Raw genomic sequence first — 24,175 nt, 5'->3', positions numbered from 1 at the left:
GCCTGAAACAGTGATTCTCAATGATGATTTTCCCCCAGAGGACACTTAGCAATGTCTTAGAAGCATTCTGGGTTTTCATAAATTGGAAGGAGATCACGCTACTCACATCTAGAGGGTGGAGGCCAGAGATGCTGCTCAACATCCTACAGTGCTCAGAACAGCGCCCCCTTCCGCCCAAAAGAAAGAAGTACCTGGCCCAAAATGTCAATAATGCCAAGCTTAAGAAACCTAAAAAACAATGCAAGACTTTTCCAAATTTGTGAGAACACAAAAATGTTCAACCTCATTCTTTGCCCAACCCAAACTCCCCATGCCTACTGCCTCATTGATTTAAAGACTCAACAAATATTGAGCCCCTCTAATATTATATAATACAGTGATAAAGAAGTTGGAAGTGGTTCCCTTCCTCATGGAATTTACATTCTGTGGCTTAAGCCACAGAAATATTCTGGCCCTAGATTACGGGTAAACATGAAGTCAGAGTTCACATGAAGACCTCAGTGGTTGTGGGGACCAGCTTAATTTTATTCCTTGAATTGGAGTGCATGCTTTCCTTTGTTAGAGCAGCCTGCACTTCAGAATGTAGTGATTCTATCTAAGAAATATACAACTAATGCTATAACTAACACAGATCTTCCTTGACTTACAATGGAGTTCTGTCCCAACGAAATCAGAATAAGCTGAAGATACCTTAAGTCAAAAATACACTTAATGCACCTCGCCTACCGAGCATCATAGCTTAGCCTAGCCCACAGTAAACGTGCTCAGAGCACTTATATTAGCCTACAGAAGTGCAAAATCTTCTAACACAGAGTGTATTTGACATTGACTATCTCATGTCATTTATTGAATACTGTACTGAAAGTGGAAAACAGGATAGCTGTAGGGATACAGAATGGTTGTCAGTGTATTGGTTGTTTACCCTCGTGATCGCACTGCTGACCGGGAGCTGCCCAGCATCATGAGAGAGCAATGTACTGCATGCATGTCGCTAGCCCGGGGGAAAATCAAAGTTCAAAACTGGATGTACAGTTCCTACGGCATGTGTCATACTTTCACACCATCCTAGTGCTGAATCATCATAAGTTGGGGACCACATGTCCTACAGTGTGTGTTGCAGATGTGAATCAATGATGCCACTGATTCTTACACTTGCCAGACTATTATACATGGGGTATTCCTTAACAACAGACTAGCAAATGTTTTAAGTCAGTGTGCACATTCATCAAGGAGAGAGATACCAAGAGAAATTAAGAAATATACCCCAGAGATCATTAAACTGCAGCAGAGTAAACAAACATGTCAGGATGTTTCCTTCAGCTGTTTCTACAGGATCCAAACTAAATAGCCCATAGGAGCCTTGCCAAGCCCACAGAGGGTTCCTGTGTCAGGAATCTCTAGTCTGAGCTTGAAAGATACCCTGGGAGGAATTCACGGGTGTCCCCCCTTTTCTTGCAGATGTGCTGTAGATCGACACCCCACTGATATAAACATCAATTTAACAATACTTTGCTCAGACTCCAATGGGAAGAACAGATCAATAGCCAGAATCCTACAGATAATAAAGGGGAAAGATTATGGTAAGTAGAGCATAATTTGTTGATTTGGCTTTAGTTTGGGCTTTGTTTTATTTTAGTGTATTAATTGAAGAGAAAGGGATTTCTGCAAAATGGGCATTTGGGAAGGCCTCAAAACACTAGCATTACAGTGGTGAGGTAGTCAACTGCTCCCCTCTTAAAGGACCAGTGACTCTTACAAGCCCTAAGGGTTCCATTGGGGTAATTACCTTTCCCATGGATTGAATGGTGCTCTGTGGGTCCAAAAAATTTAATGGACCTTCAGAAGTTAGCAGTTTATATTTTGCTCATCTGAAAATCAAGATGAATACCTTCTATTTATTTAATATATAAGGGAGAACTTGTCTTAACATCTTATACACAGAGGAAAAAAGAAGTGTTAAAGGTAAGAAATTTCTCAATACCCAACGTGCTAGTCTCAGCAATTAGGAAAATTATGTGTTTCAAATAAGAAAGTAATTTTTAAAGGTGTTTATTTTAGAGAAAACAAAGTAATAGACTTGTAAAAACATGTTATTTACCCAAGTCATGAAGATGGAATGTTTAGACCTTATATTTAATAACATGATTACTAGAGTATTTAGCGATACATATTAAAATATAAAGCTAACTCACAGACATAGAAAACACACTTATGGCTCCCGGAGGGAAACAGGGTGGGAAGGGACAAATTGGGAGTTAGAGATCTGCACATACTAACTAACATATATAAAATAGATAAACTACAAGTTCATAATGTATAGCACAGGGAACCATGTTCAATGTCTTGTAGTAACTTATGGTGAAAATGAATATATATACATTCATGTGTGACTGAAGCATTGTGCTGTACACCAGAAATTGACACAACATTGTAAACTGACTATACTTCAATAAAAATATATATACAAGAAAAAATTTAAATATATATAAAGTTAATATTTTTTAGTGCTTTTGTATTTACTCTTTTTGGAGGACACAGTAAATCAAATATGATGATTCAGGGAACATTGTAGATTAAGATTATTAAATTGATTGCTTCTTCTATTTATTCATTCAATACAGATATTTATTTAGTACCAGGAATGAAGCAGCTGTGTTGGTTCATGTGGTATTCAGTTATTTTACTTTATTTTTTTTCAGATATTCATGTATGTGTGTGTGCATCTTATAAAAGCCAAAGCAAAGAATAATGTGGTTAGAAAAAAAATCTAATGAGTCACTAGCTTGATGGAATTTTGGCTATATTTGTAGATTAAACTAAATTCTACAATCACATTAATTGGGGTGCAGCTGAAACTGGTTACAATATTGCCAGCCCTACATTTATGTATTACAAATATAGCCACAGAATCCTTTCACAATGTATATGTATATCAAATTGCCATGATGTACACTTTAAATATCTTACAATTTTATTTGTTAATTATACCTCAGTAAAGCTGAAAAAATCCCAAAACCAAATAACCACATCCACAGCACTTACTACATGCCAGCCCCTGTAGTAAGCACTTTATAAATTTCACTCATGTCATTTACAGGAAAACCCTATGTGATAGGCACGGTTATTGCCCACATTGTACAGATGAGGAAACTGAGACACAGAAAGGTTAACTGTCCCACAACATAGAGTGACAGGACCTGGATTTGAACCCAGGCAGCCTGACTCCACAGTTCATGACCTTACTCATTCAATTACGCTGCCTCTCAGTATACTGGTTGTTTAAAACTTATCTTTTCTACTTTTTATAATACCATATTCACCGTAATAGGGGGAAGGACTTAAAATGACTGTCTGTCCACAAGAGCTTTTGCCTAAAATACTTCCTGTTGATAGCAACTTATTCAAGTATGTAGTAAGTAATTTTCAGATTAATTTGCAGCTGGCTTTATATCTTTTCCATTGCAATTGGCATATTTGTATTCAAGTCCATAGTGACATGCATGGAAAGACTGAGTTACATGGCTCTACTGGAATAGATTCTGTTAACCACAAGACTCGATAGACAAAACTTTTAAAACATTGTAAGTGAAGATATTACTTGACTAAGTGACAGTGTTTTAAAGTATAGAACAAACGTCATTTTGAAAATCTTTTATGTACCATACCTTTATTTTCATTGTGGTGTGAACATTTAAACAGTTTTATATAGCTTGACAAGAGGTCTGGCTCAGTTTACTAGGTATATGCAGATGCATTTCTACAAAAAATTAAATATTAGTAAAATTTAGTATTCTTTTTGTGTATTTTGATTCTAAAGTAAATAACCATGATTTCTAAAAACATCCAGATTCTAATTTCATTGAAAATGTGGTATGTCTTGGCAATTATAATAACAAGAATTGACAGTGCAGTCCTATTTCATTCCACTATACATGGAAGGCCCTTTAAATGTTATATTTAAGCAAAAGGAGTAATTATTTTTACTAAATATTTGTAACAAGGATCCATCTTATGGAGCAAGGAACACATTTCTGAGTTAAAGTAAATTACTGTAATAATTGTTGTGTGGCCTAACATTACTTTTCATTTATGAAAAATATGTTTCATTTGATCTAATGTTATGTTTATTTATTTCCAGAAAGTGAGCCGTCACTTTTAGAATTCAAGCCGTTCAGTAATGGTCCTTTGGTGGGCGGATTTGTTTACCGAGGCTGCCAGTCTGAAAGGCTGTATGGCAGCTACGTGTTTGGAGACCGAAATGGGTACGTTTCCTGATACCACGAACGGCATATCCATTGATGCCGGGACAAACTGCCATAAGATATTCAAACGATTGTCTCCCTTTGGAGGTCAGGTCTGGGACACACACAAACGTTATTATTTATTTTTAGTTCCACTAAGTATGATAGTATAATTAAAGAACTTCCTAAAAGATACTTCTTTTTTTTTGGTCTTTTTCATTCATTCATTTATTCAGACCTTCGTTGTACACGTATTTATTGAGTACCTGCTGTATGTCAGGCACTGGTAAAAGATGCTTCTTAAGCAAACTTGATCAAATCCATAAAGTGACTTTTGAGAGCAAAAAAATCTTGAGATGAACATTTCATATTAATTAAACTCTTCCCTTCATCTTTAACATAAATTTACCATGATCACAAGCAATTTGAAAACTATTGTTTTACATGAGTTGTATAAAGATTTTAAAAATTATCTGGAAGGCTAAGAAGTTTTGTTTTTGCTAAAATTTCAGGACTTTAGGCACCAGACTGTAATTTGTCTCCACTGATAGGAATACTACACAATTAAATTTTAGCCTAAAGTTTGGAGGTCACAGTGTGGATAATAAGAAACTCTGTGATGAACCCCAAAATAAGAATCTTGTTTCAAGGGGTGGGAATAGCAGAGTGCATGCTTAGCACCCACAGGGTCCTGGGTCCAATCCCTAGTACCTCCATTAAAATAAATAAATAAATACATACATACATACATACATACATACATACATACATTTTGTTTAAAAAAAAATTGTAACAACAACAAAAAAGGAATCTTGTTTCCCAGGTCACTGGCATTCAGGCATATGGCAGAACTAATATACTTGGTCACTAAAAGGAGCTAGAAAAGTGTACTGACCCCATGGTCTTCCCTCTGTCCCTCTCTCCCAGCACAGAGTCTAGTCCTGGAGGGGAAGTATCATTCTATCATTCTCTGGATGAAGGTGGGGTTTTTTTTTTTCATACTCAGATACTTTTTAGTACCCCTCTCCAAACAAATACTGTCTTTAAGTACTTTCTCCTCACATGAGGATTTCAGAGTAGTCACCCACATTCTGGACTGTATTAATTTTCTCTTTGGAAGCCAGGTCTGTGACACATCAGTTACTTATGATGAGTTTTATTTTAAACACTTCATTGTGTTTTTTCAGGCAAAAGCGTATTTTCATCGTAGGTGTATGGTATGTTTTTGTTATAGGAATTTCTTAACTCTCCAGCAAAGTCCTGTGAGCAAGCAGTGGCAAGAAAAACCACTCTGTCTTGGCAACGGTGGTTCCTGTCGAGGTTACTTTTCAGGTCACATCCTGGGATTTGGAGAAGACGAATTAGGTACTGTACAAATTCTTTCTGTTAAGTTCCATTCTCAAACCTTGCCCAAGAGGCTTTGTTCTGCTCTGAGGAATAAATATAACACTCTCATCCTCCATTTGCTGGAAATGTAACCTACAGCAAAAGTGACCTACTGGGGAGATTCGAGATGGTTTAGTTCAGTATTCTCTTCCAATAAACTTTCTCTGGGGAGTCTTTAAATCTTATCTCCACTCCAGAAATATGACAGTAACAAAGCGGGAAAATGGGAGGCAGGAACAAATGAGAATTTTTGAGTCCTGAAGAGAGAGAAAATTTTAAATGTCTGGATATTCTGATGCAGCTGGGTCATATGTTGATATTCTCCACCTGAAAACCTTTGCACTTATCTGTGTCTCTTGGAATAAATAAAAAATTTGTTACAATTTGAATTTCACTTTATCCTTTATTTTCTAATTTTTTTTCTGCATGAAATTTGTGCAAGATAATCTGAGTGTGTAGGTCTGCTTTCCAAGAGAATGGAAATTATCTTCTCACTGATGGTCTTACAGGATAACATACAATTTATTTGTTGGTATATTATCAAAATCTCTGCAGCTTAACAAGCAAAAAGAAGTTGATATTGGAATGTTACCCACCAAAGAGTGGAAATGCTACCAATTTTAAATTTCAGAGATAAATGTGGCTTATGAAATGACTTCTTTTAAAGAACAATATCCAAACAAACTATGGTTATCATGCTCCTTTAGCCTCGGAGATAAATTTCTAGATATTAAGGGAGAATAGCTGTATAGCTGTATTTCCCACCTAAATCAGAATATTTTCTCTAAACCTGCAGATTTGGCTTCCTATATCAAACAGAGAATTTGTCGGAAATGCCCTATGACATTCACTTAGGTTACCAAGGGTCTCAGACAAGGTTCCTGAAACACAAAACACAGATTTAACAGCCACAGGAATATAATGATTCAGAGAAGTCCAACCTGTCTCTTCCTTGTTCTAGAACTGAAAGCACCTTGCAATTAATTTTCCCTTGAAATTCTCCCACCCTATTCAGAGGAACCAGAAAGATGCCCTTTCTCACGTCAATCCTCTGTAATGTAATTTAAATGTCATTAGCAAACTCTGATTTTAAAATATATGTTAAGATCAAATTGTAGCAGAGTTAGAGATGAGTATTTAGATGTTCTGACTGAACCATTTTGATTTCCCCAGACCTTACTACAGATTTTTGCCATCATTCATCCTGTTAGCATCACCCTGACTGGTTAAAATAACCAAATGTCAACCCACACTTAATACAATGTTGGGGGGAGAACCAAGAAATAAAGCATACACAATTCTTACTTTCCAAAAGCAACAACATCATGTATACTTCATAATTTAAAATAAATATACCTCCACTGAATTACTCTTTAATGTGAAACTCTTTGGCTTTAATTAAGAGCCATATAAGAAAATGAGTTAGATTTTGCATTTTTTTTAAATAAAAAGCATTGAGAATCTTTTTTTCTATGCGTATGGGGGTGTATTTTTAATTATAAAATGAGGATGGGTTTGCTATAAGGGTTAAATGCAGTGAACTACATAAAATACTTGATGAAATAAATATGAATTTTTTGCTTACATTCCTTTGCTTTTTAACTTCATTTTTATTTTTTTGGTTGTATCTGTATTTTTAATGTAAATTCCATGACATCCTTTCCAGAAGTAAGAAAGCAGTATGGTTTGCTTAATACACAGTAATAGAGTGGAATAGAGAAATATAGACTAACTCAAGGACTGTTTCATGGATGAGAACCAAATATAAGTTTTAAAGCCTTGTAAACATATAATCACAAATACAGCTTCTAATTCCTTATTCATGTGATCCGTTCTATATAGTGAATTACGTGGAAGTAATGGTAATAAACAAAAGCGGTTCTCTCCTGAGAGCGTGCTCTGTCTGTGGCGGTTCATCATGGGGAACACAGCGTAACACCAAGAACTAGAGGCATGGGGTTGAGACTGAGTACCAGGGTCTCTCTGTCTCTCTCCCCAGATATTTATTCTAATATATTTTGTTTAAAAATTTAACAATTAAAGAGGAGTGCCCAACTCCCTCTGGTATCAAATGATCAATTAATAGTGACAACTTGGCAACAAAACTTTTCAATCTTGGGTGGAATAAATCACAATAAAACTCACCATTGCACACTCATTCTACCAATATTTATCGAGCACCTGTTCTGTGCATAGCTCTGTTCTAGGAGTTGGGGCTGCGGTAGCAAATAAGACTAAAAAAAATTTAAACAGTGGTCATGAAATTTCTATCCTAAAGGAGGACAATACAAATATTTTTTTAAAAAATATGTTGTATGTTAGTTCGTACTAAAGTGCTTAGGAGGAAAACCAAGTTGTAAAGAGGGGTAGAGATTGCTTGGAATTGGGGAAAATGCACTTTTAAATAGTATGGTCAGGAAAAATGATATTTCAGCACAGACTTGAAAGAGGGAAAAAAATGCAGCTAGTGGCAGTCCACTGACACACAGGAGCCTAGGGCAGGAACCTCCCTCTAGGTTCAAAGTCAAGAAGCCAGCGAGGTCAGAAAGAGGTGACCGAGGGGGCAAAACATTGCAGATGGGGTCAGAACGGTTAGGATGGACACCATAGGTGAAGGCCTATGGTCAGGACTTACCTTTGCTCAGAGAGAGGTGAGAAGTCATCAGAGGGCATTGAAACAGGAATGTGATCCAGTTTCTATGATCTAACTTGCCTTTTAAGGAATCTCTGTTGTTGGTATGTTGAGAGTAAACATAGACGAGTAAGAGCAGAAGCAGGGAGCTCCGTCAGGAGGCTGTGGCCATAATCCAGGTGAGAGATTAATATCTGCTCGCTCTGGAGTAGTAGGAGGATGTGGGGAGAAATGACCAGCATCTGGATGCGCTGTGAGGATGGACTTGTGAAACTCTCACCATCTTCAGGCAAGTGATCTTCCTGAGGATGTATGAATATATCATATATAGACATACACGTGCATTTACACATATGTTTTATATACATATAAAATGTCTACTAGGCAATAGAAAGTAAGGCCCTGTAATACGGCAGATTAACTAACTCTACTTCTCTCTTCATAGGTGAAGTTTACGTTCTATCAAGTAGCAAAAGTATGACCCAGACTCACAATGGAAAACTCTACAAAATTGTGGATCCCAAAAGGTGAGTTTCTTTTTTTTTAATATTCCTTTATATCAAAGATACTCTTCTCCAAGTTATTTTAGTGCATTCAAATTAGTGATAGAGGAGAGGGGATAGCTCAGTGGTAGAGTGTGTGCTTCATATGCACAAGGTCCTGGGTTCAATCCTCCGGACCTCTGTAAAAAATAAATAAATTACCTAATTACCTCTTCCTTCCACAATAAATAAATAAATACTTCTGTTTAAAAATATAAAAAGATAAAATGCATTTTCCTTTTCATCTGACTGTCCCATACATAGAATTAGGATGTGGTACTTGAATCTAATTACAAGTACCAACTGAAACCTAAAAAAAAAAAAAAAAAAATTAGTGATAGAGTTGCAATTAGCAATTAACAGATAAACATTTCTGCCATGTCCATCTGCTCAGTGCTGTCCTGCAAGGATCCTCAGTTCCAGCCTCTGAGGCCAGACCTGAACATCCTGAACTTTAAAGCCTGACTGGGGTCATGATCGTGTCATTATCGTTATCAACAGGGAGCAGCGTTATTTTTGTGGCCTCGGGGTCCTCAGGAAAATGTCAGAGGAGGACCCTGATGTATGAGGCAGTGGCTTCCGCTCTCATGTTGGGAGCGATTAAACCCTCCTTTCCTTTCGAGAAAACTAGGAACATACTGGCAGACGTTCCATCTGCTCGTGTGATTTTTGTTAGGTCATTGGGCTAAGTTAACAGTTTAGCTCTGGAGCCTCGTTTCACAGCTGTCTGGAAGCTCACAGCCTCCGTGACAAACAAATGAAAACTATGGAAGTATTTTGTTGTTTATTTCAGCAAAAGGAAGATGGGACTGTTTTAATCCTGTAAAGAATATAATTTTCCCTCCCCTGCTCTTCTCCAGCCACCCAGCTTCAACACACACACACCTTTCGAATGATCTGGACTCATTATTAGTCAGCTGTTACTTTTGTGGATAAAATCGGAACTATGAGAACCTGCTAAAAGTATATACTGGCAAATAGAGATTAGTCGTAAGTTTAGAAACAGCTATCACAGGATCTCAGTATCCTCACAGATACAACTACCGGTGAACACCAGTGGTGGTCAGACTCTAGCTCTGCTGTGCTGGGAATTTCTGATTCTTTCCAGGCTAACTTAGCTTCATGAACCTGTTTGCAAATTCAGAGTCCCCTTTTGGGAGAATAAATTTCAACAATCTGAAAAATTTACTGAAAGCCTTCATTTAATTCCACTTGTAGGTTATAAATTGTGTATGTTTTTCTGAAAAAAAATCACTAACACACGGAGATTCTTGTCCTTTTTCCATCCCATAAAACACTATCTTTCCTATGAAAAATATAGGCTGACATTGGTACTGCAGAACAGAAAGAGGAATAATCAACACTAAATGGGCTCTCTGTGATAGAGTATCACATAGCCCCATCTGTCACACAGTGGTAGGTGTAGGCGTCCTCCTCTATTTAACAGTACACGTTTTCTTTCACAGCAAGGGAAGTACCCATCTATACATTGTAAGGGTTTTTGCCCTCTTTGAGTTTGAAACCAGTGTCCCGTGAGAACAAAAGTAATGAATGAAAAAAAAAAAATCAGACACTTAGATGATTGTCGAAGTTGTCAATATTAAGAACAAAAATCAAGCTAATGTTAATTCATAAAATAGCAGCATTCTAATGATTCATAATGAGGTCTGGGGACTTCACTCAGATCTAACGCCATTCTCTTCAAAATAGTCATTGTTATTCCATTATGTTTGTCAAAGTTACTACGCTTTTGCAAGCTTTCTGGGAGTGTTACTAATTCTCCCTGACCTTCATAAAAAAAATGTTTCTCTCTTCATCTGGATTGTTTAGTCTGTTGCTGGTGAGTTGAGGTGAATTTTACACCTTCAATCCATTATTAGTGTCTAATTACCGGGGTTGCCATGAGGGACCTTGGCTTTGTGATCTTGGGGCCTCCACTCATAGGGTGGTCTCCGAGTGACATACCTGAAAGGCCCAACTTCTCATTATGGTGCCTGTTTCTGGTGAGTCGTGTCATGTGTGGGGCTGGGGTTAAGATGTGTGTTTGGTTTTCAGAAGGTGGGGGGGGGGGTGTAACAGGGTCCCGAAGACACCGTCCTTGTACACAGGCATAGGCATACATTTCAAAATTAAACTGACTGTAAGAAAACACGTGTTTTCATAAACATTTGTCGGGAGCCTCATGCTGTTTCGATTTGGACGCCGACGTTTGTTATTCTAGTGGCTCTCTCTCGATGAGCTGAAGTTCTGTATAAGCAGACACTTTCGTGCATGTCAACGGGATTATTTTGGAAACACGAGCTAATTACAAGCCTAGCAGTGTTCAGGACGTCTGCTTCAGAGGAAAACTGTTTTTCTAAAACGTTTCAGGGAGAATTTGAAGAAAGAGCCGCATCAGCTGAAAAACCAATACCTGGACATTTCTTGCTACATCAAAAATCTAACTCCAGTTAAAATTTTAGATTAACTGAATTCTTGTGGAAGAGTTCCAGACTTGTTAGAATAATGTTTTCAGAATAAACTTCAAACATCAATTGACTCAAGGCTCTGGAAGAGAATAACTACCAATTATAAATTTTTTATATCCTGTATTATGTGTCATGGAAGTTACATTCTTATGAACAAACATAGGATTTATATTTTTCTTTTTCCCTACACACACACACACACACACACACACAAGAAAGATAAAGAAAGAGTTTAGAAACCATATGCAAATATTCTTGAGTCCTTTTGCAAGAGTGCACAAGGTTCCAGAATTACCACCTCAGTCTGTAAGGCCAGTTTGGTCTAAGGTTTTATGTAACTGTTGCTTATCTGTTCCCCACCCAAGTCACATACATAAGTTTACAATCATTTACAGTGGGCCTTCTCAGAAAAGGATGGCAAGATAACTTGTTATAAAAACACAAAGACCATTCTTTATAATGAAAGAGATGACAATTCAGTGAGAATACAGCGAGCTTTCTCTAAGGCTCAGCTAGAACTCAGGAGTCATTGGAGGAACAAGCAGAGGAGGGATGGGTTCTGCCTCCATGTTAAAACCGTGACCACACTTCAGGAATGTCGTCAGAGGTGGAATGGCTGCATCTGATGGCAGAGTGGAGTTGGGATGAAGTCAGTACCCATTACCCTCCCAGCTTGCTGGGCCAACTCATCGGGTCCCACAAAGTCTTGAGTACTGGGTGCTGCCTGCCCTGGTCTGGGACGCTCCCTCAGCCAGCAGATTTCAGTCCACTGAGCACAGGAGCTGGGCGGTAATTTTAGTTTCACTTAATAGTGCATCTGAGGCTAGTCAAGACGAGGAGCAAGTCTGTCCTGGCAGGACAGGGAATCAAATGGTCTTGCCCCTGGATCTTCCTTAGTGTGGGACATCCCATTAACTTATGTCACCATACGGGGCCCCTTTGCCTGTCAATAAAGGGCAGGTGAGCATTCTGCCCCCGCCTCATTTCTGCAGAGCGCTGTGAAGATAATTAAATCATATATTTAAAGCATATTCAACTCTTTAGTATCATTGGTGTTCATCCTATGAATTCAAGAGTTATTTTCAGGTGATTGCTTAACTTTTGAGGTGGGGTCTTAGTTCCAAAACTGGGGTCAGGGTGTCCCTGGAATTTTAAATAGCTCTGAATACCTAGTTTTCAAATGTCCAAGTCATGTCTTGGATGCTTTCTCTTTTTTAAATATTTATTTATTTATTTAATTGGGGGGAGTATTTATTTATTTAAGTGGAGGTGCTGGGGATTGAACCCAGGACCTCAGGCATGCTAAGCAAGCACTCTAACCACTGAGCTATACCCTCTCCCCTTGGATGCTTGCTCTTTGATAAATCTTTTCAGAATCAAACAGATGCTCCTGGGGGATGGAAATTAAAGAATCCTGACAGAGTTATGAACTTTCCCAGCTTTATTTTTGTAGAACACAATTTTTTTTCACACGATTGACAAAGATCCTTTGACGTTTTGTTTCAGATGAACTTAAACTAAATGATCTTTTTTGATTTGGAAATGTTTCCAGGATTATTTCTCCAGGAACTTGTAGAACAAAATTATTCTTAAATATGTTGATTGAATTACTGTGCACCTAGTCTTATGTATTTTACCTGTTGCTTATCTGTTCCCCACCCAAGTCACACAGCCCATTCCCCGAAGAGGTCTATAAATTAACAATGCAGATTCCCGGCTTCAGAGGTCATTTTATAGAAATGTCATGTCGCTGACTCCCATGTGACCATATCAGGAACTGTCCCTCCTGCCTCCTCCCCGCTCCTCCCCTCGACGGCCCCACTTACTGCTCTTTGTTTATTTTTTTCTTAATATCTTCATCCTACTCCTTATACTGGATGCTAAAGAGGGCTTTTTCTTTTTTCTCACGAAAATCACTTTGTGAGAGGAAATCAGTTCTGTTTATCCTTCACATATGTCTCAGGGAGCCGGCAGGCAGCTCTGCCATCCTAAAGAAAGCCATGCATAATGGAGAGGGTTTAGCCCAATAAGCCAGTCTGGTCCCAATTCATCAGTCAAAGTTTTATGCAAGTGGCCTCCCTGGGTTGATAAATCCCCCCAGTGCCTGTTGACCCAGCTGCCAAGTCCTCTTGCTGCAGGCGGTGTTTTCATGGCCACCCTGACAGTAATACAAACTGTTTAGCAGCTCCATTGACCTTTCAGCTATTAACAGGGACATAGGCTCAACGAGGGACTAGTTTTCAAACATGACAGAATTTCTTAACACTAGAGGTCATGAACAAGTATATGCCCTATAAAAATCCATTCAGCATGGTGGATTTGAAGTCTAAAAGACAGGGAAGCATGTTCCACATTTTTGCTCTTTATTTTCCTACACGTCCAATAACTAAAAATGGTATACGCTTATCTCACCAGCTTATGTTTTATTCTCAGTGTGCTACATCTTAGGTTGTGGTGCACAATACTTCCTAAGCTGTCAGATAGCTTCTGAAATTTTTTTTTATGTTATTTATTTTTTAAGTTTTGGGAGGTACTAGGGATTGAACCCAGGACCTTGTGCATGCTAAGCACTCACTCTTCCACTAAGCTATACCCTCCCCCAACTTCTGAAATTTTTAAGATCTATTATAAGAGAACGGGACAAGATCAAAGTAAACATTTCTAATGAATGGATGAGCACCTATACGTAATATACGGTAGTGGCTTAAGTGTAACTGGAGTTTTATTCATGCTTTCCCAAGATTTGTGTATGCGTCCATAGGTACACAAACACACTTAAACATACTCAGGTATTCCACACAATGCTATGTAGAGCCATCACTTACTTAAAAACATATAGAAAATATTATATCATAATTTATAAAAAAGATTTATCTAAATAACCATGTTATTTTAAAAGCTTATACTCTAAGGCTTCCTACAGTTATATCTTATTTTCTGAAGATGTGACATGGGACCACAGCATCCAAGGGAATTTTCTGCTTTATACTGATAGTAGTCTTTCTTAAACTATCCATTTTGAATATTGGAATATCAGTTTGTAGAGTAATTGTACAAATTGCTATGAAAACATGATTGAATTGCCACTTATAAGTGGCATTTGTTAAAAATACCTAACATGGAGATTATGAATAATTAAAAATATATTCTTCAAAAAGGGATTCATTTGTTAAGAGTCAAAAACTCTTAAAAGCGTTTCTTTTTAACACCCATGTTTCTTCCCTGCCTGGGACAGTGGTAGAAATCTGATATTATTTATTGCAACTTCTATTTTTTTTAATTTAAGTATAGTCAATTTACAGTGTTGTGTCAATTTCTGGGGTACAGCATAGTGATTCAGTTATATATCCATTTCTTTTCATATTCTTTTTCATTATAGGCCATTACAAGGCATTGAATATATTTCCCTGTGCTGTACAGCAGACCTTATTATTAATCTATTTTATATATAGTAGTATCTACAAAACTAGACCTTCTGAATATCTTATACTTTTATTATGAGATAATGTATCATCAGATATTGCAGTACTTGAGATAATGGCAGATTTAATCTTGCATAAAACAGCTACATAAATTTGTAAAATGATGTTTTCAAGAAGAAGATGCACTTTTTAAAGAAAAAATTTCACCTTAGCATCATTTTTTACTAATTCATTTTAGTTGAGTTAAAAAATCTGTTGCTTAAAGATTCATTTTTGTCAACATAGACAAATGAATCAAAAAGTATAACATCAAAGTTTGGGAATTTGTCATCCTAATAGTCTTCAAAGAGAATTTAAACTGACATTTTTGTGCTATTTTAAAGGACAGGCACTCATTGCAAATTTGTACCTCCATTTAAAGCGTTTAGTGATATTTAAAATGTCTGCCTTCATATGACATAAAATTGAAACACTAGTGGATCTGCAGTTTTTTAAGTGGGAAAAAGATTTGTTTTCTAGACTATTTCTAAAAGGAAAATAGGCTTTAAGTCTTTTGAATCATGTTGTAATCAAGGTGTTATTTAAAATGCCTATTTTCCCAATTACAAACATTTCTTATTTAGTGTCTAACATTTTTATCAATTATGGCTTATGAATTAAGTTTTTAATTTAAAAAATTGATTTTGGATGTAAAATTATGAACAGAATACAGCTCCTTCTTTATATTAGGAAGCAATGGCATTAGCTTTTTATTATACCCTAATTTTTCAATTTTTAATTTTGTATCATATCGGAGTAAGTACAATTATACTCCAGGATTAATCATGGGATTTAATCAGCCTACAGGTATCTTTTGTTTGTCTCCTGTGTTCAAGATCCTGTATTATGTGCTATGGAAGGAGAATATAAATGAGAATTAAGCCCCTTCTTCCAGTTTATTTTTACCTTAAATCAGGAGATTGCACACATTGTCAAAAATGTAGTATTATTTAATATTATCTAAGATAAATATTGTCCTTCTGGGACCACAAAATTATGCCAGAACATTGTGTATTATAAATTGCCAAATTAACGGCCCAGAGGTTCTGGGGTACTCAGATGGGTAAAACTCACCATGATTTGGCTTCCTGGTCCGGTCTGTTCTGCTATGATGTGATTGCCTTTCACACTGATTAGCCCACCTATGAAAGAGAATGATGACTGCAGAACTTGGAAATTCTATAGCTTTTCAAGCAAGTAGAGTCAGAATTACAAGAAAAGGAACGTGGTCTCAGTCCTGCCATCGCACAGGCAGAAGGAGCCTTCTTAGCTGAATGTAAAAGTGATAAATAAGTGCCTGCACTGGGTTCCCCTCCCCCAGGAGGCACTCCGTCAGCCTTGCTTGGCTCTCCACGGGGTTCCCTTCCTCCTGAGTTCAAAGCTTCACTTCCATCGCCATGTTGGTTTTGTATGTTTCTAATCTCCCCTGAGCTAAGGCTGACCTGCTCCTGGGTCGCCCCCTCCCGAGGTACCAAGTTTTGTTTCTCTTAGTGCTTTAGTTTCAAAGTTGCGTAGATCTTCAAGGGGTCTGCCCCAACTTAATTTTTCCCATAAGCCTTATTATTTTCAGTATGTGATTCTGTAGAATATCAGATTTTTCAGGAACAAGTCCACTGAATTAAAGTGGAAATGCCTATTTTTCTACATTTACCACTAACAAATGTAGTAGACCAGTTTCTGAATTTAGGTCCTGGAAAACATAATACAAGAAACACGTAAGGCAATTTAATAAAACTGTACTTTGTCTTTCTTTTCCCTAAAGGCAGATGACCTTATTATCTAGTTTCATTAGTCATTTCTCCTAGGTTTTCCTTTTAAGGAAATGCATAACTTTCCATTCCTTAGTTTTCCCTGGGAAACATATACATTGAGTTGAGCTGATAAGGTTGAATGACGGCAATCCACACACCCTTTTAGATACTTGTGTATCGAGGTGGTGGTGTTTGGATAGGAAGGTGAATAGGGCCTGAAATACAGGTGCCTAGCTCCCTCTTTCCTGAAGAGGACCAGTTGAGTAGGAAGCTGTGCTAGGAAAGAGTTCCAGATGATCTGTAATTAGCTGTGTGAATGCTATTTAATCCCCTCGTCCACATTCTGATCATCTGACTTTGGGAATAAGAAGACCAGCCCTGTCTCATGAGGATAAAGCTGAATATGAAATTACTGGAAAGTGTTTAAGGGGCTTCATTATTTGCTTTCTTTGTGGTCGTATCTTTAACCCCAGAACAAAACTGAGCAAGTAGTTGTGGAAGTTGCAGCCCAAACCACCAAACTGCTGCTACCTCTGTCCTCTTTGAGTTTAGCATCCATCCGATCCCAAACTGCTGTATTAAAGCCAGCCAACACTAGCACGTACTCAGCATTTAAGTCGGAGATCTCAAGATGAAGGCATGTTGGACACGGAGAAGAGAGCCAAGGCCGAGCCCCCCTTGTTCAGCTCATTTCATTACATGCAGTAGTTTGAGAAATAAGACAGAACACTGGTTTTCCCATTCCAAATTTGAATTCTAGAAATATACAGTACAAATTTAAAATATTTAATATGATACTTAATGTTCATAAGTTCGGAGTGATTCTTGAATTTCAGTTTCTTTTCCCTTTACCCTAATATCAAGGTTGCTCGAGACATATATAAAAAGATTTTTCTAAGCAGCCTACATATGATATAAGGTCAAGGAAGGCATTCTTTAAGAATGAATGAAAGTAAGTAGCTCTTAAAACATTCAGTGTTTTGGTATATCTCAAAAAAATACTTGAAAAATATTCTTAGTAAAGATGTATTACCATCTGCACAGCCATGAAGTCTCAATGAGATCAATATTGCCTGGTTACACAGAAACACATTCCGTTTTCTCTGTTCTCCTACTTGGAATACGATTGCATCAGGAATGTATGAGATTCCTCACAGCCAAACTGAACTTCTATGATGTATTATTGTTTTGTGAACTGCTACAAAATGGTTATGTGTAGTCACAGGACATGCTAAGTCCATCAAAATCCAAAATTCTACCTGTCATGGGTAAACTGACACTGAAAAGAGAAATGTCAACATGAGAGAAGAATTTAGTGAACATCCAGATGAAAGAAAATCATCTAGACTTAAAAAAAAAAAATTAGTTTGTATGTTGACCTTCAAGAAAGGCACTAAAATAAATATTTAAGAGATGACACGGTGAGGAGAGGGGAGGGATAAACTAGGAGTTTGGGATTAACAGATACAAGCTACTCTATATAAAACAGATAAACAACAAGGACCTTCTGTATAGCACAGGGAACTACATTCACTATCTTGTAATAACCTATAATAGAAAAAGATCTAAAAAAAGAATATATATGTATAACTTAATCCCTATGCTGCACACCAGAAACTAACATAACATCACAACATTGTAAATCAACTATACTTCAATTAAAAAAAAAAGTCAGTAGGATAATGCCACAACTTAAAGCCAGCCAACAGTTTCCTACCCCTGAATAAAACATCACCTGTGCATATGCAATAAATAAACAAGACACAGCACTAACACACTGGTGCTCATTCCTATGCCTCAAGCTATGTAAGTGGAAAACAGTAAAATCTATCCCATCATGAAAAATTTTCCACTTCCTTACTTTTTTTAGGTAAAAGTGCTGAGTAATGGTTTTAGGAACAATGAGTGGTTATGGGTTATTGCTGTATATCAAAATGCTTACAGAGTGAGGAAATCCATTAAACCACAGAATCTATGGTGGCATACAAAGACTGCCTCCTTGGGCAGAGGCGAAATTCCATCCAATCATAAGATTTCGGAAGCCCTGACCATACTCCTTTCATGGCCCCGTTAATCACTACTGGCCGGGAATGGTCCTGATTTAGAAAAGTGCCTCTCAGGCTGGAATATGCATGTGAATCACCTGACAGACTGGCTGAAGTGCAGATTCTGATTCTGTAGTTCTGAGAGGTGGGGTCCTTGAGAGTCTGCGTTTCTAACAAACTCCCGGGTGACACTGGGGCTACTGTTCCGGGACCACACTGAGTACTGAGGATTTAGACTTAGCAGTTTTTTCCTGCCTCGTGAGAATGGGAAAAAGCATGGGAGAAAAACAGTTTTGCCAAGGTTACAGTCACAAAGGAACACTTTTCCATGCGCCCCAAAGTGAATATGGATAAAAGAATAAGACAGTTCTAACAGCACCTCCTTCATCACCTCAAGCAGATTGACTGAGAGAAGCTATAGAATTATTACATCTTCTGAAACTTCTAATGAGCTAGGATTTTATAAATGAGTATGACTCATGAGCTATGTGCCTTGTTTTATAGTAACACAAATTAAAAATCCGGACCCCTAACAAAAATTTCAGAATGAGTCCCTTTACTTTTTGTAAAAGACATGGTAGATAGATTTCTGCATCACTCACTCTGAAGAGCAGGCCTGCCAAGACAGAATTTACCCCTGTGTTTCTATACAAATGCACAGAAGACTTCTTATAATTGATTGGTTCATTCATTTATTAAATTAAAATCATAAAATTAAAACCATCCTTCATCCCACTACCCGGGAGACATTCACAGTTGGCCTTAGCTGTTCACAAAAAGTCATCACATATGATGTGTGTTACAAATTACTCAGGCTTTTCAACTTCCTCCTTTATTTCAAGAAAGTATCTGAAGCTTTACGCTACAACACAAAACCAGCCAAAGTACGTTTCTGAGAAGATGTCTTACATTTCTGAAAACAATGCTTTATACGTTAAAAAATGTCGGACAATTTTCTGCTCTAGCCCTTTAGTGTTTCATTATTTGTCATGTGTAAAGGGACTGGGAAATGTGTTCTTCCAATCTAAATTAAGTTTGAGAACTTTGGGGAAAACTGTCAAAAAATGGGCGCCATATATTGTTTATTTCAAACCTACATATCCTTTTGGGTAAGTTTTCTAGTTTGAAAGCTATCTCAGACTTCATTCAGTAGAGCTAAGGATCCAAAAGTTTAGAAAGTAATTGTTTCAAAGAAGAACAAGACTAAGCAATTCTTATTAGGCCTGCATTAAAACACCCAATTTCCTAGTCCAGTAAAAATAAGAATGAAAAATGAGTTAATCTATCATAGGTATATACTCCAGATTTTTGTGCAGGTCTAGGTGTGTAGATGTGGAAATTATGAATACACAAGATGGTCTATTTCAAGGTGACAATAATAGTAAATTTCAAATTAACGTGTTTTATTCCCTTTCCTTCTCCTCATTCCATGTAAAGGAACCCCATTCTTTTCAATGGAAGGAAGAAATGTCACTAGAACAAAGAGTGGGTGGAGAGGAGACGGATGGTTGGCATCACCAAAAACCTTTGTCAGACTTTCCCAAATATATTACTAGAAAAATAAATTTTCATATGCTGACTTAATTCCCAGCTGGAGGAGAAAACAATCATATCTCTTTATGTCATACTTACTTCTTAGCCTGTTGTTTATTTATTATGATTATAATTAGTGTAAAAATGCTTTGTTTAAAATGAGTTTAATCATGCCTTAGAAGAATTTTGTAACATTTGAGTTAACTTAGACAATAGAGAGAAATACAGTGAGTGTTTTTAGTTTTATGCTTATGATATAAAAGTACAGGAATTTGAATTTAACGTTATCCCTCCCCTAAATAGTCCACATATCCTGAATATCATCACTCAATAGCATTTTAAAGAAACAAACATCCTTTTAAAATCCCATTAATTTCATTCATTCATTCAACAGATTGTTAAGAAGCATCTTCCATGTGCTGTATAGTCTTCTAGGTCCAGGAAAGACATGAGAGAAGAGAGGGAAATATTTGTCTTCATGGAGTTTATAGTCCAGAAAATGTATTTGAAAAAGTTTCTACTATATACATTCAATTTAGTTTGATAAACATTTATCAAATGCTTATATAGTATTTTCCTAGCTCCTATGATTATAAGTAGTTGAAGGAGATAAGATACTTCAGTAGCTTAAATATTATCTTTCTATAACATCCCTCAATCCCAAATTAATACTAAATACTTTTGTGTTTGCCTGTCTGTCTTCCCCCATGGTGGTCTCCGTGAGGATCAGAACCCTGTTTTGTTTCTGTCTTATCCCCATGAAGAGCACAGTCCCTTGCAGAGTAAATGACTAGACTTGAAGAGGGTTGAATATGTAGTTTGTTCCCCCAGGAAGCTTTCATGTCAATGGGGAAGGGGAAATAGGACAACTCGTTCCTTCAGAGAGGTGAAGTCCTGTAAGTGATGAGCTATGTTTTATGTAAATTTTCATATTAAAGGATTCCCCAATAGAATAACAGTCTAAAAGGAAGGGGGGATTTATTTAACATGCTAAGTGAGGAATGTTAATTATCAACTTCATAAAGGACAAATAAAGATCATTTTCCTAGCTAATTAAATAAAAATGTAAGGGAACCATCATGTTTATAAATGACAACCACACAGTCTTAGATAAGCTAAGTAAGCCCAAGGATGAAGTAATCCCATCCACAGATAGATAAGCATTTGCTCAGTCTCAGGTAAAAAACAACTTAGAACTCCCTCCACAATCTCAGTGTCCACATATTTGAATGTTTGGTGAAAAATAGTCAGAGTATTTAATTGGAGGATCAGCTAGAAAACAAGGATCAGATACCCTGCCCTGAAGAAGTGCGTTTTAGTAATAAATCCATAGGCATCACATCCCCTTATGTTTTCCCAGTGCACTCGCGTCAGTGTCCCTACCTTTTGCCTCAGACAGACAGCATCTTCTGGTTGTTGTTTAATCAAAGTCACCTGCATTCTTCTTTTTTCTTTTTTTGAGCAGCTATAGCTTTGTGGGTATAATTTTTTTTATTATTGAACTACAGTTGACTTACAATGTTGTGTTAATTTCTGGTGTACAGCATAGTGATTCAGTTATATATATATATATTCCTTTCCATATTCTTTTTCATTATTGATCTCCACGTTGTCTTCTCTTTAGCTTCGTCTACTCAGGCTTAAACCATATCATCACATGAGCTATGTGCCTGCATATTTTGCATCACATAGAACATGTAACATTCCTGACACTTTCTACCTCTGGGTCCCTTCTTTTGAATGAGTCAGAAAAAGAATGAATGAGTGAGTAACAAATAGAACTGGAAAAACAGAATTTCAGTTACCAGTAAAACTGGGACAATACCTGTTCACTGAATATCACTCAGTAAATGATGGTGGCTTGGGAATCAGAAGAACTTTATGACTCCTGAAAACTGCTCTTCTGATGGTCAAAAATGCCACCATCGTCTCATGAATTTTCTACGAGGAAGAAATAGAGCAGACATGGGCTGTTCAACAATAAGAAAGCACAGATGATGCCCTCACTTTCCTTGGCATGACCATTTAACATTTTCTCCACCTTATCACACTCTTTCCTTACTCCCAGAAGGACTCCATTGGGAGCACATGGAAAATATTTGATAATATATTCTGAAGGAACATGTGGAATGCCTTAAGTACCTTTCACATAAATCAACCATTTCTAAATTTAAATGAGAGGTCAAACAGATTTAAGGGAGTTTTCTGAATTGTCAGGTTAGTTGCAAAACGCAATGCCTTCAATGTAGAGTGGGGTTTTATTGGAGAGAGGCGCCAAAGAAGTCATTATATATTTTTAATATGGTTTTGAGCCATTGTAGAAACAACCTGAGGTCAGGCTCCAAATTATCACTGTTCATCTTGCCTTAGGGGCATAACAAGAGAACCTGTCTCAAGAAATCTGATTCTCAAGGCTTAATTATTTGCTTCTCTCGGAAAGCTGTATCACTTACCTCTTGCGGTGGTTTTGACCTATAATTATCATCTTCTTTGAGAGGGTGTTTAAGGACTCCAGCTGCTTTGACTATCCTAATGGTGGTGATGTGACCGGTGAGGAAGCTGTCAGTCTACATTCCTTCACTGGAAAGAGCTTTCTCACCACAACCGTGGCACAGGTCTCAGTGACTCGTAGACAAGTACCACAGCATTTTTTCCCAAAGATTAGGTAATGAGCAGTTGTGAGCATGATTTCAGCCTGAACCAGCTTGAAAGATAGCATCTCATTCAAAAACAGTAAGAACTATAAAAATGTTCTTCTGAAGGCATCTCAGTCCCTCTCTAAATAATGACAGTCATAGAGCAATTAAAACAAAGTCTATGACTTTTTACATGAGAGTTAAGATGTTTTTGTTTGCTACTATTAGCATTCTTTTTCTTTATAGTGGGACAAAATCAAATTATAAAAATACGTAAATACATATACGTATGTAAAATCTTTATATATCTCATTCTTTGCATAAAGAGTTTAAACTTTGAGTCAGTTGTAAACACACACGTATATTATCCTTGTCCTTTCAAGAACAATCATTCTAGGGAAAGCATCTCAAAAGAAATGTAAGAGTGAAACAAAAGAAGATTCCTAAGCTTTTTAGGCTACAAGTGCTCATTTTGATGGCTGCCTTCAACTGTGATATTGCCAAATATGCCAATGACTTGTGAAACCTATCTCAGATACTGGTCCTAAAAATATTTGGAGTTTTGGGAGGGGGAAAAAAAGAATTTTAAAATAACTGTTCATCTTTATTTTTCAAGTTGTAATTGCAAAAATTCTTAGCTACCAAAATGTCAGTGTAACCTAGTTACCTTATTAGTCAACGAATTTTGATCATGATAAAGTTTCTTACAATGTTTAAAATGTTCCCTTTGGTTCAAAACTGGTTGGTTTGTTTCCTCACAGGCGGTGTGTGTTTTCTATTCTTAGAAAGCTCTCAACCTTCCTGTCTGAGTCGCTTCAAAGGAAGGTCTCTTTAGAAAGCAAGAGGCACGCTGTGTAAGCTACCAAATCACTACACTTCATCCCAGTGTTGATTTCCAACCAAAATGCTCTTTCAACGGTTGTGTTTTAACACAGACCTCTGATGCCTGAGGAGTGCAGAGCCACGGTGCAGCCCGCCCAGACCCTGACGTCGGAGTGCCCCCGGCTGTGTCGGAACGGCCACTGCACCCCCACCGGCAGGTGCTGCTGCAGCCCCGGATGGGAAGGCGACTTCTGCAGAATCGGTCAGTGCTGCTGTTGTCCCTGGGAAAGCGTGGGCAAGGGACAACCCCCGGGAATGCAAGGATTTAACATCAGCTATTTCCTTTAAAATTATCTAGCGTTCAAAATTGGCATTTCCAATCATAGTAATGCTTAGTCGATTTCTGAACTTGTACATGAAATCTTTGCCATTTTCCTAATGTAAACAATTCACTTATATAAGTTCATCGTAAACATGATTGAGTTCATTCCCAAAGTAGAAAATGAAAGCAGCACAACTTAGATCATCGCTGTGGGCTCTCAGTCCTGAGTTTGAGATTTCACACCAGCCAATGACCTGGTGTTTGCAAAGCCCCTTTCTAGATGCCAGCATTTTCCGGACACTCCATAAATGCCCTCACTGAATTTACTGCTTGCTC

The 24,175-nt window shown here is 37.3% G+C and overlaps 1 protein-coding gene across 2 annotated transcripts in view; it reads left to right on the top strand.

Annotated features, from left to right (window-relative positions):
* The window catches only part of HHIP (hedgehog interacting protein), a 92,837-nt gene that overhangs the window by 59,462 nt on the left and 9,200 nt on the right, over positions 1-24,175 (top strand). The window contains exons 8-12 of one of the 2 annotated variants that reach the window (XM_010954592.3): positions 1,459-1,580; positions 4,139-4,262; positions 5,476-5,606; positions 8,705-8,786; positions 23,631-23,779. In XM_010954592.3, coding sequence (XP_010952894.1) covers positions 1,459-1,580; positions 4,139-4,262; positions 5,476-5,606; positions 8,705-8,786; positions 23,631-23,779 — 608 coding nt within the window. Of the gene's footprint in view, positions 1-1,458; positions 1,581-4,138; positions 4,263-5,475; positions 5,607-8,704; positions 8,787-9,195; positions 11,340-23,630; positions 23,780-24,175 lie in introns of those variants that run through there. The other variant, XM_045516395.2, reaches the window with a different exon arrangement.

This window comes from Camelus bactrianus, chromosome 2 (genome assembly GCF_048773025.1).
Source record: "Camelus bactrianus isolate YW-2024 breed Bactrian camel chromosome 2, ASM4877302v1, whole genome shotgun sequence".
NCBI classification, from domain to species: Eukaryota; Metazoa; Chordata; class Mammalia; order Artiodactyla; family Camelidae; genus Camelus; species Camelus bactrianus.
This window is presented reverse-complemented; position numbering and strand designations above follow the sequence as displayed.